This window comes from Zingiber officinale, chromosome 1B (genome assembly GCF_018446385.1).
Source record: "Zingiber officinale cultivar Zhangliang chromosome 1B, Zo_v1.1, whole genome shotgun sequence".
In the NCBI taxonomy this organism is placed as follows: Eukaryota; Viridiplantae; Streptophyta; class Magnoliopsida; order Zingiberales; family Zingiberaceae; genus Zingiber; species Zingiber officinale.
The window spans coordinates 139,673,764-139,689,635 of NC_055986.1; the positions used below are offsets into that span (position 1 = coordinate 139,673,764).

General features: G+C 39.4%; 2 protein-coding genes across 2 annotated transcripts; both read left to right on the forward strand.

Annotated features, from left to right (window-relative positions):
* The first annotated feature begins 1,180 nt into the window (after positions 1 to 1,180).
* On the forward strand, positions 1,181 to 1,891 carry LOC122042704. The gene is made up of 2 exons (XM_042602979.1): positions 1,181 to 1,633; positions 1,805 to 1,891. Exons 1-2 carry the CDS (start codon positions 1,181 to 1,183, stop codon positions 1,889 to 1,891), a joined length of 540 nt encoding a protein of 179 aa, XP_042458913.1.
* Positions 1,892 to 10,422: 8,531 nt separating this feature from the next.
* On the forward strand, positions 10,423 to 11,126 carry LOC122042708 (sucrose synthase 2-like). Its single transcript, XM_042602991.1, has 3 exons — positions 10,423 to 10,553; positions 10,638 to 10,789; positions 10,874 to 11,126. The coding sequence occupies exons 1-3, from the start codon at positions 10,446 to 10,448 to the stop codon at positions 11,124 to 11,126; spliced, it is 513 nt and encodes a 170-aa protein (XP_042458925.1). The 5' UTR covers positions 10,423 to 10,445.
* The last annotated feature ends 4,746 nt before the right edge of the window (positions 11,127 to 15,872 follow it).

Consider the following 15,872-nt stretch of genomic DNA (forward strand, 5'->3'; position numbering starts at 1 on the left):
GTTATCTACAATATAAATTAATTGAACTTCTATATTTGATATATATAAATGTAGGCACTTGACCAATGTGATTCTTATAAATGTTTATACAAAAGCTAGACTTTTAGTATACACTCCAACATGTGCTTGTTATTATATTAGGATTAAGAGCACACACTTCCATAATAACTAAGGTCTAGTTCTTTTATTAAGTCAGTACAAAAAGAACTTACCTAAAATGGTCATACTCAATATACTTAGAGTGTACCAGTGTAATTTATTAATCAAGATAAATTAATACTTAATTACACTACGACTATTCCGATGGTTTGTTCCTTTCCATCTTAGTCGTGAGCAATTGTTTATAATTTATAAAGAACTGATAACATGATCTTCTGTGTGTGACACCACACACCATGTTGTCTACTATATAAATTAATTGAACAATTACATTTAACAAATAAATGTAGATATTGACCAATGTGATTATTTTATTTCAAAAATAAATATTTACAAAAGCTAGACTTTTAGTATACACTCTAACATTCACATCCATTCTTGATTGATTAAAAGGGTGTCAATCGATTGGTATTCAATACCAATTGATTGATAATTGAATTTAGCTCAATTTTCAGTAATTTCTTTTTGGATTCTTCTTCGCTCTTGCTACTTAGTCAAACTTATACTATCACCAAAGTAAGAACTATTGGAGAGGCTAGGAGTATTAGTGTAGAGGAATGTATGTCCATGCTCAGGGGGATTGACTCAAAAGAAAAACATTCTTATGTTGGATATATGTTTAAGGAAGCTCACAAATTAAGTTAATTTCTTGATCATGCACATGGTGTGTTAGTCCAAAGGAAGGAGCACCGTGTGGTTGATTAGAAGCATTTTGAGTGATGCTAAAAAACATAAGCTAATTTGGAAACTCATGAATAAAGTATCATGCACATAATGTGGCGGCCCAAAGGAAGACGAGTTATGTGGCAGATGAAGGTGATCATGAGTTATTTAAGAGAAATAATAGCAAGTTACAATTTAGTTCAAAGACTTTATGTAATGTTGCACTAGATATCTCTATTAATGCCCATGTAGTAGCATGTTTCGTTTATTGCATTTTGTTATTGTAAAACTATAAAGATACATGCCTTGTTTGTTAAATTGAGCTATGTTCTTTGTTTTTGTTTATATAGTACTCTCAATGTCTGCTAATTTGAACAATATTCCTGTGCTTACTGGCACAAACTTTGGACAATGGAAAGAGCATATTACAGTTTTATTGGACTGCATGGATCTGGACTATGCCTTTAGGCATGATCGCCTTGCACCTTTGACTGATGATTTGACTTCGGATCAAAATATAAACTTTGACAAGTGGGAGCGATCTAATTGCATGCGTTTGATGATCATGAGAATGTCAATTCCGGAATCACTAAGGGGTTCGATAACTGAGAAGGAGGATGCTAAATTCTTTCTCAAGGAATTAGTGGACCGATTCACCTTAAACAAAAGGGTCGAAACTACTACACTTCTCATGAAGTTAGTGTTTATGCGGTACACAGGGAAGGATAACATTAGGGAGTACATCATGGAGATGTCTACCTTAGTTACAAGGCTTAAGACACTAAAGTTAGATATGTCTGAAAGTGTCCTTGTGAACCTTATCTTAATCGCTCTGCTTATACAGTTCACTCCTTTTAAAATTAGTTATAATACTCAAAAGGAGAAATGCACATTAAATGATCTTATAACTCAATGTGTAGAAAAAGAAAAGAGATTGAGAGGTGATACATCTTAAAGTGCTCACTATGCATCCTCATCTCAGTACTCGAACAAGAAAAAGAAGAAGGGTAATGGTAAGAGCAAGGGTAAACAACTTGCAATAACTAGGGATTTAGGGCATAGGGTGTAAAAGCAACAAGATTCAGACTCAACTTGTTTCTTTTGTAAAAATAAAGGCCATTTGAAGAAGGATTACCCTAGATATGTCAACTGGCGTGCCAAGAAAGGTATACTTCTCAACTTTGTTAGTTCAGAAATCAACCTAGCTACTATACCTAATAACACTTCGTGGATAAATACTGATGCAATTACTCAGATAAGTGTAACTATGAAGGGTTAAGTCATGAGCCGAATGCCAATTGATATTGAAAAATTCATCTATACCGAAATTGGCAAGAAAATAAAAGTAGAGGTAATAAGTGTCTTTAGAGTTTGTTTGGGGAACAATGTACTTTTGAATTTGAAAAATACATTTGTAGTGTTGTCTTTTAAATAGAACTTAATTTTTATTTCATATTTAGACAAATTCGGATATACTTGTTCATTTGGAAATGGAAAGTTTAGTATTTTTTGAAATTCTATCTTGTATGGTACTGATTTCTTTATTGACGAACTATATCGATTGGATACTGAAACTCATATAGATAATTTTATGATGCATAGTATAGATGTGAAACGTGGTGTGACAAATGAGAATTTATCCATGTTGTGGCATAAGGGTTTAGGGCATATCTCTAAACAGCATTTGGAAATCTTAATGTCACTAGAAATTCTCAATTCCCTTGATATGTCAGATTTGGAATCTTCATTGAGTGTATCAAGGGGGAAATAATTAACAAAAGTAATAAGGATTGAAGGAAGAGTAATGGAATCTTAGAGATTATACATACGGATATATGTGAACTATTTTCTAAGACTTTTTGGAATGGTCAATTATACTTTATAAACTTTATAGATGATTATTCCCGATACGGATACTTGTACCTTATTCATGAGAAGTCATAATCCCTAGACACAAAATTGAAGTTGAAAATCAACTTGGTAAGAAGGTTAAGGCTGTAAGATCCGACCGTGGTGGTGAATACTATGATAGATTTGACGGATTAGGTGAACAACGTCCTAGGTCATTTGTGGATTACCTTGCTGAGTGCGATATCGTGGTGTAATACACCATTCCCGAGACACCTCCGTAAAATAGTGTACCAGAGAGACAAAACTGAACCCTTATGGACATGGTGAGAAGTATGATTGCATTTTCTTCTTTACCGGAGTCCTTGTGGGGTGAAATGCTCAAGACTACAGTTTACCTACTCAACGAAGTTCCTAGTAAGGCAGTAATGAAAATCTCATACGAGTTGTGGACAGGTAGAGTGCCTAGTCTTAGGTATCTATATGTCTGGGGTTGTCCAGTTGAAGTTATGCCCTATGGGCCCAATGAAAGAAAATTAGACTCAAGAATCATTAGTTGTCATTTTGTATGATACTCTGAAAATTCAAGAGGTTTCAAGTTCTATAACCCCTTGAGTAGATCCTTTTTTGAGACGAGTAATACCAAATTTATTGAGGATAATGGGAGTGATAAAGCTAGGAAAATGTCATTTGAGAAGAACATTAGTGATCCTGATATGGTGACTACTAATACAACTGATAGTGAAATGGTTACCATTCCACATATGGTTGAAGCTACACAATCGGAAGGGGTAGTTGGCCATGATATTCCCATGTCACCTCTAATTTATTTGAAATGTGCATCATCTCAAATAGAGGTATTACCTCCTATTGTTAAGAATGACTTCTAATCACCTCAAGATCAAGTGTCACTAAGAAGATCTATTAGAGAGAGAAGATTCATTAGATAGATGAGATCCATGATGTCTTGTGATTATGTTTATCTCCAAGAGCATGAATTTAACATTGGGTTGGAAGATAATTCCACATCATTCCAAGAGGTCAAACAATATCCTCATCCGAAAAAATAGATCAATGCCATGAAGGAAGAGATGAAGTCTATGGCGAACAACGATGTTTGGGAACTTGTAGAATTGTCTGAAGGTGTGAAACTCATTAGTTGTAAATGAATATTTAAAACCAAACGGGATTCACATGGCAATGTCGAAAAGTATAAGGCACGCCTAGTCACAAAGAGATTCACTCAAAAGGAGAACATCGATTACAAGGAGACTTTTTCGTCCATTTCGACAAAAGACTTTCTTAGGGTAATCATTACACTTGTAGCTCATTTTGATCTAGAGCTATACCAAATGGACGTTAAGATTGTGTTTCTCAATGAAAACATTGAAGAAACTATATACATGGTGTAACCAGAGAACTTTGAGTTAGATGACTCAAAGCACCTAGTATGTAAACTAAGGAAGTCCATTTATGATTTAAAGCAGATATCTCGTTAATGGTACTAGAAATTTGATCAAGTGATTCTTCATATGGTTTCAAGGAGAATCCAGTTGATCAGTGTTTATATATCAAGTTCAGTGGGAGCAAGTTTATTATACTTGTTATTTACGTGGATGATATATTGCTTGCAAGCAATGATACGAATCTAATGTTAGAAACCAAGTCATTTATATCTGATGAATTTGAAATGAATGATCTTGGTGAAGCATCTTTTGTCTTAGACATACAGATTGTTCGTGATCATTTAAGGTATACACTTGGACTATCACAAAATGCCTATATAAAAAAGATGCTAATTCGATATGATATGCAGAATTTTGCTCTCGGCGACACTCCGGTGGCAAAGGGTGATAAAGTTAGCTTGCAACAATGTCCACATCATGAACTTGAGATTAGAGAAATACAGAATTCTCCTATGCATCAATAGTAGGGAGTTTGATGTATGCTCAGATATGTACACGTCCAAATCTTGCGTACATTATGGGGATGTTGGCCAGGTATTTGAGTAACCCTGGACCAACACATTGGAAAGTCGTAAAGAGGGTTATGCGATATCTGTAAAGAACGAAGTATTACATACTCACATATCGGAGATCAGGTCATCTGGAGATCATTGGATACTCAGACTCCGATTTTACTAGATGCTTAGATAGCAGAAGGTCCACTTTAGGTTATGTCTTCATGTTGGCAGAGGGGCTATATCATGGAAAAGCGTCAAACAGACGCTAATATCCACTATTACCATGGAGGCAGAGTTCATAGCCTGCTATGAAGCTTCCAACCATGGGATATGGATGCAGATGTTGGTTAGTCCTAGGAAAACGTACTGGTTCCACTGTACAAAAATTTTGTACAAGTGTTGAACCTTTCCTTAAATAACCTATTGTGTTCTTTAGAAGTTAAATTAGGAATCGCAGACGCACTACAAGAAAATTGGGGTTTTACAACACTTAAAAGACAACGTTTTTTTAAAAAAGAGTTATCTTTTTTTTTTAACAACGCTTTTAGTGAAAACCGTTGTCTATTTCATTATTTTCTTATTAATAGACAATGTTTTTTTAAAATCGTTGTCTATTAGTGATTTTTATGGATCAAAGACAACATTTTTTAAAAAGTGTTGTCTATTGTCAAGTCCTCATCTAAATCTAGATTAATATAAACCATTGGATCAAGTAAGAAGCAGAAAATCATAGTTTCACTCGCCCACCTTCACGAGCCCTTCTCCCAACTCCTCCGTTGATTCCCCATCGACGATGAGGCATTCTTCATCCTCGGACGCATCGGCGGTAGCGAAGCCCAAGTGCGGCGTCCGGTTTCTCTTCTTCTTCTTCCAGGCCGTCTTCATGGCGGCCGCCCTAGCGATCTTCTTCGTCTTCGCCAAATTCGCCGCCGTCGTCTTGCTGTTAGTCGCGGTGGGAGCCGTTCGCGGCCGCGAGTGCCGATAGATCGCAAGCGACGACAGCGACGGGGGAGCGCTTCGAGGCCTCTCGCCCACCCAGTTGAGGGGGCTTCCATGGTTCGAGTTTCCCGGCGTGGCCTCGTCCCGGCTCTGGACGACACCCGATTGTTCCGTGTGTCTAGTGAAGTTCAAGAGAGGGGAGAGGTGCCGATCGCTTCCCTCCTGCGGGCACGTCTTCCACGCAGGCTGCGCCGATCAGTGGTTGGTTAGGTCTCCGGGGTGCCCAATCTGCCGCTCCATCGTCAGCGACATGGGCCCGGAGCTGGCGGATTTCTAGAGGTTGATTCAACTCCTGACAATAGGGTTTCCTCTTCCCTGTACAAAAAAAACTACTCCGTTTGCTCATTCTAGTCTTTTCTTAACAATTTTTCTCTTGCAATTCAATTCTTTGCATGAATTTTAGGCTCAATCTTCAATGCATACTGTTGATTCAAACACATTTACTATGACAAAATCTAAATTATTCGTTATGTTCTTGCAAACATCATTCATCCCCAAAAACAAGCTTTAACAAAGAAAGGAATTTGCTTCATTATCTTTTATCTCCTATAAGATGTTGCAAACTTGTCAAATTTGATCTTGACCTTCTTTTCTTTTTTGAAAAACAAGATTAGAAGATTATGGCAGTGGAATGGAGTTAAACTAAGATATCATGAGATATGCATGGAAGTATAGCACTGATAAAATTGTCATCTCATAACATAAATTGATTTTTATCTTGAAAATTTTGAAGATAAAAATTTGTCCTCATCTCAATATTTTTTGGTGTTGCATGCTAAAGGTTCTTATTATTTGTTAGAATAATTATTTATGGTTCTTTAATACACTGTGATTTAAACCTTTGTTTGGCGTTGCATGCTGAGGCTGTCAAGCCTAATACATTGTGATTTAGACCTTTGTTGCTTATTATTTTGCTGTCATTTAACTGTCTGCTTCCGATTTTGTTTGGATATCCTTTTTAACGTTGCATGACATCATTTTGTTTGTTTCTACAGGTTTGATGTTGTTATACACTTCGCTGGACTAAAAGCTATTGGTGAAAGTTCATTTAGGAATACTTTTATTTGTCTAAACCCCTACTATACTTCGCTGGACATAGTTTATAACTACTTTTTCTTTATCTTGCAGTGAGAGTCTTCAATATTACTTTTTCTTTAAAATGCTCCAGTTAGTGGTATCCTTTTGACTTTCTAGTAAAATATATTTGATTTGTGAGCAATAGTTTCTCCAGCTTATTAATTTTCACTGCTGCTTATTAGTGGCTTCTTATCAATCCTAGTGGCTAGTCGCTTGGATGTAGATGCTCCAGTTCTAATCAACACAATGACACTCTAATATGGATAAGTTCTGTTTTGTATACAATCTAATTATCATTGGTGACTAGTCACTTAGGTGGAGATGCTCCAGTTCTTAAACTCTAGATCATTTTTTTCCTACTTGGCTCAAGCCACATCAGCAGTAGTTAAAAAATTACAAGGACAACAATTAAGCTGTAGCTCAGATACATTGGAGTACTTTCTTGTCTTCAGTTTGTTGCCCTTAATTCATGCTAAGTCATTATGGGTTCGGTCATCGGCATTGTGATGAATGGCACAATATTAAGTCTATTATGTAAGCTTTCTTTGCAAATATTCTGCAAGCTTTCTGCAAGATTTTTGCAAGCTTTATGCAAGATTTTGGCAAGCTTTAAGTCTATCAAGCATGTTAAACTAAAAATTCGACAAGCTTTCTTTAGGAAGTTGGCAATTTTCCACTATTGGTTAAACTCATATTCTAAAGAACGTTTCATTTTAGCTTTCTTTCTATAACTACTGTATACATTTTAGAATGGAGAAATTGCAAGCTTTCTCTGTATATTAGAAACTGCGCAGTTTGAAGAATGCAGTTTAGAAACTGCATGCATTTTAGAATGCATATTAAAAACTACATGTATTTTAGAATGCAGTTTGAAGAAACGTTACCTTTCTGCAAGCCAAGCTTTCTTTCTGCAAGCTTTCTTTCTACCGTTTAAAGAAATGTTGCATTTCTATAATAACAGTGCTTTTTGCAAGAAAGTATTTGCAGAGGTACAAAGATCCTCTTTCGCTCCATGAAAATATCGAGAGAAGTCTTTCTTTCTTCTGGATAGTTGATATCTGCATGTTTACTTGCATTGCCAAAACGATGTAATACTCAACGAGCAACCAACCATCTATTCAGCTTATGATTTACTGTTTCATGGTTTATCAACATGAAAACAGATCATTGCCTTCTTTAAAAATACTAATAGATCATCGCCTATCATACTTTACCTTACAACCGTTGTATTCTAAAATTGTCTAAGATGTAATGGCCATATTGCAATTCTATTACCCTTATCTTGAGAAACCGTGAGTTAATGAGTTCGACACATCTTTGGGATTTAGGATTTTTGATTACTCATTCAAATCTTTAGCCTTGTTCTTGTTGCTTCAACTGTTAATGGGTCTTGATACGGATAGCGCTTTAGGGGTATGGGAGAAGTTAAAGGAAAGAAGAGGGGTAAAGTGGTCTTGACACAGGGGAGGGTTTAAGGAGAGAGGAAAGCCACTGTAGCCAGGGCTTCGGTTTTTGGCCGCCGCCATCTACAGGGAGGAGGAGAGACTTCTTCTCCTCTCGCCACAGCCGCCTTCGAGCGATGAACGCCGGCGATGGCCATCCCTCCTCTTCCTCATCTCCTCTGTCCTTCCCCTCTCGCCACCGCTAAGGGGACGTTTTTTGGGTTCGTGAATGTGCCGCCGCCAGCGGAGGGGTTTTCTTCCTCCTTCTCCGACGCCGTAGCCGGAGTCGATGCCGGCCGCCCCCCGCCTCTCTCCTCTCCCTCTCCTTCTCACTGCAATTGCCAGCAGAAACAAGGAGAGCTTCTCCTCCTCTCGTCCTTCGCCGGAGCCGACACCGCCGCTTCCCTCCTTATCTTCCCCGCAGGGGCGAATCCAGAATTTTAAATTTGGGGGGGGGGGGGGGGCCGCATGATAAGTGACAAAAATAATTATCGTCAGAAATTTGTACACCCTTGAACAACCTCCGAATTCTCAATTTACGACTGAAATCGAAATCAAAATTTACCTAGAAATCACCGTCCTAGGTTACCGTGGTTGACAAGATAACAATAACGAACAAGCTCAAATGTAGTTCCGACACGAAACAAGGGCCAACGACCCTTCTCAAGTTGCGATATTACTTCAAGATTTTGATATCAAACTACCAATAGAAAATTTAGATTGCGGACTTTCTAAATATGTAATCAATTTTGAATTATGACGATCAACGATGCTACAATTGACAATGAAAGCAACAACAATGATTTTGGAGTGAATTGGAAAAGATCGAGATATCTAGCCATAGGAGAGAAAATGCCTATATCATAAATTAGAAAAGATTTCTATATAGTAATAAACTAATAATATTATTACTAATAATATTTGTATATAATTAATGATTTGTAGTTTCCTTTTGTTAAATTTAATTTTTTTTTTCAACATAATTCCTATTAGGTAAATTAAAAAACACCCAAAAGAAATATTTTTCTCTTAAATTATATAGCATATTTAATAAGTATATCAGTCAATTATATTAAAATATATTCAAAAGGAAGATTAATTTCATCATCTTATACTCCTTCACCATTCTAATTAATACTATATATATATCCTAGTATATATAATACAACCATGTATATATAGGGAGGATTTACATGGAGATTTGGGGGGGCCGTGGCCCCCCCAAGCCCCCTTGTAAATCCGCCTCTGCTTCCCCGGGACACTGCTGCTCCAGCCGACGCCGCCGGCTTCCCACTCTTCCTTCTGTTCTCCCTCTCTCTCACGCTCTCCTCGCTGGAGCCGACCCAGCGCTGCCCTCCCTCTGCTCTTTCTCCTCGCCGGCACCAACCTCCAGCCGCCGCCACCCCCTCTTCTCCATGCTGTCGCAACCAAGGAGATGACCTTCTCTCCTCTCCCTGGTCAGCGCCGCTGGACTCGCGCCGCTACCGGCGCTTGCCATGTCCGGCCAGATCCCCTAACACCGAGCTGGCCTAGCATCGCGCTGGCCACTATTATCGTTGTCACTGATTTGAGCAGCTTCCGGCCCCGTTGTGTGCCGGCCTTCGCGCCGTTATCTTGTTCCCGCTTCGTAGGTTATGGTGCTTTGGCCTTCGTGCCTCGATTATTGTGGGGCGTCATTGATGTAGCCGTATTCCGCTCTTATTGTTTTTCCGGTCTGCGTGCCGGTATTTTGTCCTGGCCTGCGTGCCGACCCAGCGTCCCGGCCTGCGTGCCGACCCAGCGTCCCGGCCTGCGTGCTAGTGTCTTATCCCGGTATGTAGCCCGTCTTTTGGGCCCATGCCGCGTTCAGCCCTTCGTCGTCAGATCCAGCTCTCCAACTTGATCGGAGTCATCTGCTCTTCCGGGTCGCGACAACTTGAGTCGCGTCCCATCCGAGGGCGCCCCCCTGGGCCAGGGTACGTTTTTCGTACTCACCCGTTTATTTATTTTATTATTATATTATTAGCCGGGTACTCATATATTCGTTGAATCTGCCTCGAGCATCGAGGTACTGGGGGCCGGGCCAACCCGGTCATCGACTGTAGATAGCGTTGACCAGAGGACTTTTGAAGACTTGGTCAACACGGGAGCCATCTCAGCACACCCCTCCTCCGGGACGTCGCGACTCCAGTCAACCTTCTATACACCTCACCCGACGGTCCGTCTGACTCAGCTTCCGGACCGGATCAGGTCTATTTTTGATACCTTGCATCTGATTATTTTCATCTCTCAGGATTATTCACCAGGGCAAGGGTATGCTGCAACCCCACCAGTTGTTGGCTGAGTATGGAGCTACCTTTTCTGAAGCCGATAAGGAAAAACTGAAGGATGGAGCCTTTGAGGATGTTATCAAGGCAGCACAGGTATACATTGGATGATACTGTTTCTAGCATCGTCATGTTTTAATCTTTTCATTTTCTCATTGGATCATCTTGTCCTCAATGCAGGAAGCCATTGTTATTCCTCCATGGGTTGCTTTGGCTATCCGACCTAGGCCTGGAGTCTGGGAATACGTCCGGGTCAATATCAGTGAGCTCGCTGTGGAGGAGTTGACTATTCCAGAATATTTGCATTTCAAGGAGGAACTTGCTGATGGAAGGTAAGTGAAGCTAAGACCTGTATCACTATCATCAGATGCTTTATACCTCTTTGAGAGAACCATTTATAATTCTTCTCCTTTCAGCCCACAGAACAACTTTGTGCTGGAGTTGGATTTTGGGCCCTTCAATGCTTCTTTTCCTCGCCCCTCGCAGTCAAAATCTATAGGTAATGGAGTGCAGTTCCTCAACCGTCACCTCTCTTCAAAGTTGTTCCAAGACAAAGAAAGCTGGTACCTCTTGCTTAATTTCCTAAGGAAACACAACTACAAAGGCAACAACAGTGCTACCTCTTGTTTATATTTCAGGCCAACTGTTCAATCTGTTCAAAGCTCATAAAGATCCTAGACAAAATTCAATTGCTTATTCCTGTAATAGATTGAGAAAGACAAGCTACTTCTTCAGTATTGTGCTAGTAATTACTGTACTGTTTTGTCCCGTTCTCAAGCCGATAATAATTTTTGAGTGTAGCTAGTAGAAGTAAACAGATTGTTGGCTTCGAGATCGGCTAGTTATTTTGTGCTCTTTTGTTTTAAATGTGAATATCACTATCTACTTTGAAACAGAATTAGTGTTAATTTTGATATTTACTAGATTCTCATGAAAATACTAATATTACTTCAATGTCAGAATTCTATTATTTTGGTATGAGTTTGAAATCATTAGCTGAGTTGATTATATGTAAAATTCGAATCTGGACATGGTAAAAGAAAAATAATAATTTCGTAAATATAAAAATAATGATTTTTAATTTTTTTTCTTCTTTAAAACGACAACGCTTTTAAAGCGTTGCAAAAAGTGTTGTGTTTGCAAAAAAACAACGCTTTTAAAGCGTTGTAATAGTGTTGTCTTTGCAAAACATAACAACGCTTTTAAAGCGTTGCAAAAACGTTGTCTTTTCTACCAAAAACAACGCTTTAAAAGCGTTGCAAAAACGTTGTCTTTGCAAAAACCGACAACGCTTTTAAAGCGTTGTAAAAGCGTTGTCTTCGCTACAAACGACAACGCTTTAAAAGCGTTGTCGTTGAGTAGACTTTTAACAGCAGTGCTTTTAACAACGCTTTTTCAGGCACATAGACAACGCTTTAAAAGCGTTGTCTATTAGCTTTTTTTCTTGTAGTGACGGAACTTAACATCATTGATTCCAAATTTAACTTATCTGTTCTTAATGGTTTAGATTTGAATCGCAAGCGGAACTTAACACTATTGATTCAAATCCACCTATGTTATTAATTCCATTAAATATTAATTTTCAAAATTGGCTTCCAGGACTGCATGGCGAGGCACATGGCCTTCTTGGATATGGGAGTAACCACCACCGCCTAGACAAATCCTTTTAAGGAAAGCTAATATTTAATTTTCTTAAATAACTCTAGGTTAACCAAATAAAGAACAATCGAATCACAAATTCGAAAAACAAAGAAAACACAAACTCGAAAAATAAATTCGAAAAAACTAGATCTAATGCCTCTTGTGTTTGGAATTCATACAAAGAAAAAATAACTAGTATGATACGGAAGAAAATTACTAGTTATACCTTCTCTTTGTATGTTAATGACCTCGAGATCTTCTGCCGTATTCCTCGCCTCGCCTTGGACGTCGTGTGGGCGACAATCCTCCAAGATGAACATCACCCAAAGAGCTTTCTTCTTCCTCCTCTAAAATCCAGCCACCACCACCAATTTAGGAATTAAAGAGAGCAAGGGAAAGGGAAGGGGAGAGATCCAGCCATCATAAGAGAGCACAAGCAAGAGACTAGAATTAGATGCCTCCTCCTCCTCCTCCTTCTTCTTCTTCTCCTCCTTCTCCTCCTTCTTGTATCCGACCACTTGAAGAAACCACAAGCAATATGTGGCCGGCCCTAGCATGATAAGGAGCTAGGGGCCGGCCCTAAGGAGGAGACTAGAGAGAAGAGAGAAAAAGAATTCATTAACCCATGAAGTCTCTCCTCCCCTTCTTTTATAATACTTGCCCAAGGCAAATAAGGAAATTTTTTTTACAAAAATTAAAATCTTCCTCAAGTTTTCCTTTTTCCTTTTTATTTTTCCTTTTCTTTCCTCTTGATTGAATCAATCACCAATTATAGATTAGTTTTAATTTGATTGGATGATGATTTAATCCTATTGGCCGACCCCTTGCTTGGGCACCAAGCAAGGGTGGTCGGCCCCTATAAGGAAGGAAATATATTTTTTTATAAAATTTTACAAGAAGAATTTCTCTTATAAAATTTTACAAGCTCTCTTTCAATTTCCTAAAGTAGGAGTTAAAAAAGGAAAGTTTTAAAAATTAAAACCATGTTTTAAAAATTAAAACCATATTTTAAAATTTAAAACTTCTCTTATAAAATTTCCTTTTTTAACATGATGATAGAAAATTTAAATTTTAAAACTTCTCTTCCTTTTTCTAAAACCATGAGGATGGTTAAAAAGGGAAAGTTTTAAAACTTTTAAACTTTCTTTTAAAACATGTGGCCTAATTCAAATAAGGAAAGTTTTTAAATTTTAAATCTCTCTTTCAAAACTTGTAGTTTTCTACAAAGAGAAGATTTTAAAAATTCAAAACACCCCTTCCTATTTGAAATATTGTGGTCGGCCCTTCCTATGCTTGGACACCAAGCATAGGGCCGACCCTCTTGAGAGGAGATGTGGCCGGCCATTGCTTGGTCACCAAGCAATGGACCGACCCCCTTCTTGGATACCAAGATGAGCCTTTCTTTGGATGGACTTGAGGGTTTAATGATGCTACGACAGGGACCTAGAGGAGAAATTGGTTTTGGCCTTCCGATGAGCTTGAGTATCCCGTGTTCGCCCCGAACACACAATTCAAGTTTATCGATAATAATTCATTCCACTAAAAAGTTATTATCGCACTACCGCACCAATCCCAAATTACATTATGGGCTCATTCTTATCATGAGTGTGTTAATCTTCCTGTGTTTAAGATTACGAATGTCCACTAATTAAGTAAGTTACTGACAACTTAATTAATATCTAGCTCCAAGAGTAGTACCACTCAACTTCATTGTCATGTCGAACTAAGTCCACCTGCAGGGTTTAACATGACAATCCTTATGAGCTCCTCTTGGAGACATTCTCAACCTAGATAACTAGGACACAGATTCCTTCTATAATCAACAACACACACTATAAGTAATATCATTTCCCAATTTATCGGGCTTATTGACTTATCGAGTTAAATCTCACCCATTGATAAGTCAAAGAAATAAATACTAAATATATGTGTTTGTTATTATATTAGGATTAAAAGCACACACTTCCATAACAACTAAGGTGTAGTTCTTTTATAAAGTCAGTACAAAAAGAACTTACCTAAAATGATCCTACTCAATACACTTGGAGTGTATCAGTATAATTTATTAGTTAAGATAAACTAATACTTAATTACACTACGACTACTTCAACGGTTTGTTCTTTTCCATCTTAGTCACGAGCAACTGTTTATAATTTATAAAGAACCAACAACATGATCTTCTGTGTGTGACACCACACACCATGTTGTCTACTATATAAATTAATTGAACAAATTACATTTAACAAATAAATGTAGATATTGACCACTGTGATTCTTTATTTCTAAATAAATATTTATACAAAAGCTAGGCTGATCCTGTCCGAATACTGAATCAACGGACGCTGGGCACGGGGCGCTTTCCGACTGTTGACGTGGATCTTCGACTGGTAGCACGAAGCTCCGGCGAACCTGCACAGAAGTCGGGCCGGGAAGGGGTTCCCGGCGGCGACCCTCCGACGCTCAAGTCAGGCAAGCAAATGGTGGAAAAAGTAGCTCAAAAGGAGTTCCACATGTACCTCCGGCGAAATATGAGGCTCTTTATATAGAGCGGTGAAAGAGCTTATGCACGTCCACCGAGGCGCATACGTGTCCGCAGCTCATACCTCGGTATGTACCTGTCAGAGAGCTTACCTGACACCATACTGCTACAGTCCAAGCATGTCTTCGATGGGACAAGAGAACACCTAGCCGTCAGACTAGGAGTATCGACGACCGCTCTGGAGAAGGCCAAAAGGTTGCTGGAAGCTGAGCGGGGTAAGACTTCCGGATTGACAAGCGAGGTTGCCCGCCTCGAAGCCTTAGTCAAGCAGCGAGATAAAGAAATAAAGACCACGACCGCTCGGAAGCTCAAGGTCATTGATGATATGGACTTGATGAAGGTGGAGAACCGGGGGCTGGAACAACGGGTGAAGGAGCTAGACGCCTCGCTAACTGCCGAACGGGAGGGTCGCTCCGCCGATCAGACCAAAGTAGAAGGAGCCTTGCAAGATCTTCAAGCTGCTGTGAATGCTTCCCAGACTACTCTCAAGGATTACCAAGATGGAGAGCCCGGTCGATCGGTGGAGGTACACAAAGCCTTCGTCCGCTCGGACGAGTTTGGAGAGAAGTTTACCGACAAGCTCTCCTTGACTTTCGAGGAGGCAATTAAAGTGGCGGTGGAGTACATGAAGAACAAAGGCCATGCTCCGGCCGATCTGTCCGTCCCTGCTGAAGACCTGGCGACCATGATGGGCTCCATCCCTGACCACCTTTTTAATTTTGATGACTAAGAATCTGTCTGTGAGGCTATTTTGTAATTCTCTGTATGGGCGTCGTTCGGGGCAAACTTTATGAATTTTGTCAATCCGCCGATCGGCGTGGATGAACTGTCTCTTGTTATTTGTCCATTCTTCCCGAGTCCGATTTTTGTTTTTCGCCTTGGTCTTAAGCTTTTTGTGCCCAAGTACATTTTATAAAGGAGCCGCTCGGCCTTACGCTATTACGTCGGGTCCGACCGAGGGCTACGCAGAAAACCATCCATCCGGCGGCCCTATAGGCTTCGGTCGCCCGTCAAATTTTACCGTCGGAACTTGACTACTGTCCGATCGGTGGGTTTATAAACGCCGAGTCATCTTTCGACGGTTTTCCGCTCGGACGTTTATAGACGCCGGCTCGTCTCTCGATATTTAACGTCGGAGCTCGACGGTCTTCCGCTCGGACATTTATAGACGCCGGCTTGTCTCTCGATATTTAACGTCGGAGCTCGACGGTCTTCCGCTCGGACGTTTATAGACG

Bases quoted from the DNA above. Each gene is read 5' to 3' on its own strand.
- LOC122042704 (XM_042602979.1), top strand. From the start codon at position 1,181: ATGTCTGCTAATTTGAACAATATTCCTGTGCTTACTGGCACAAACTTT. The intron at 1,634-1,804 runs GTGAACCTTATC...TCCTCATCTCAG, and splicing joins ATATGTCTGAAAGTGTCCTT to TACTCGAACAAGAAAAAGAA.
- LOC122042708 (XM_042602991.1), top strand. From the start codon at position 10,446: ATGCTGCAACCCCACCAGTTGTTGGCTGAGTATGGAGCTACCTTTTCT. The intron at 10,554-10,637 runs GTATACATTGGA...TCCTCAATGCAG, and splicing joins ATGTTATCAAGGCAGCACAG to GAAGCCATTGTTATTCCTCC. The intron at 10,790-10,873 runs GTAAGTGAAGCT...TTCTCCTTTCAG, and splicing joins GAGGAACTTGCTGATGGAAG to CCCACAGAACAACTTTGTGC.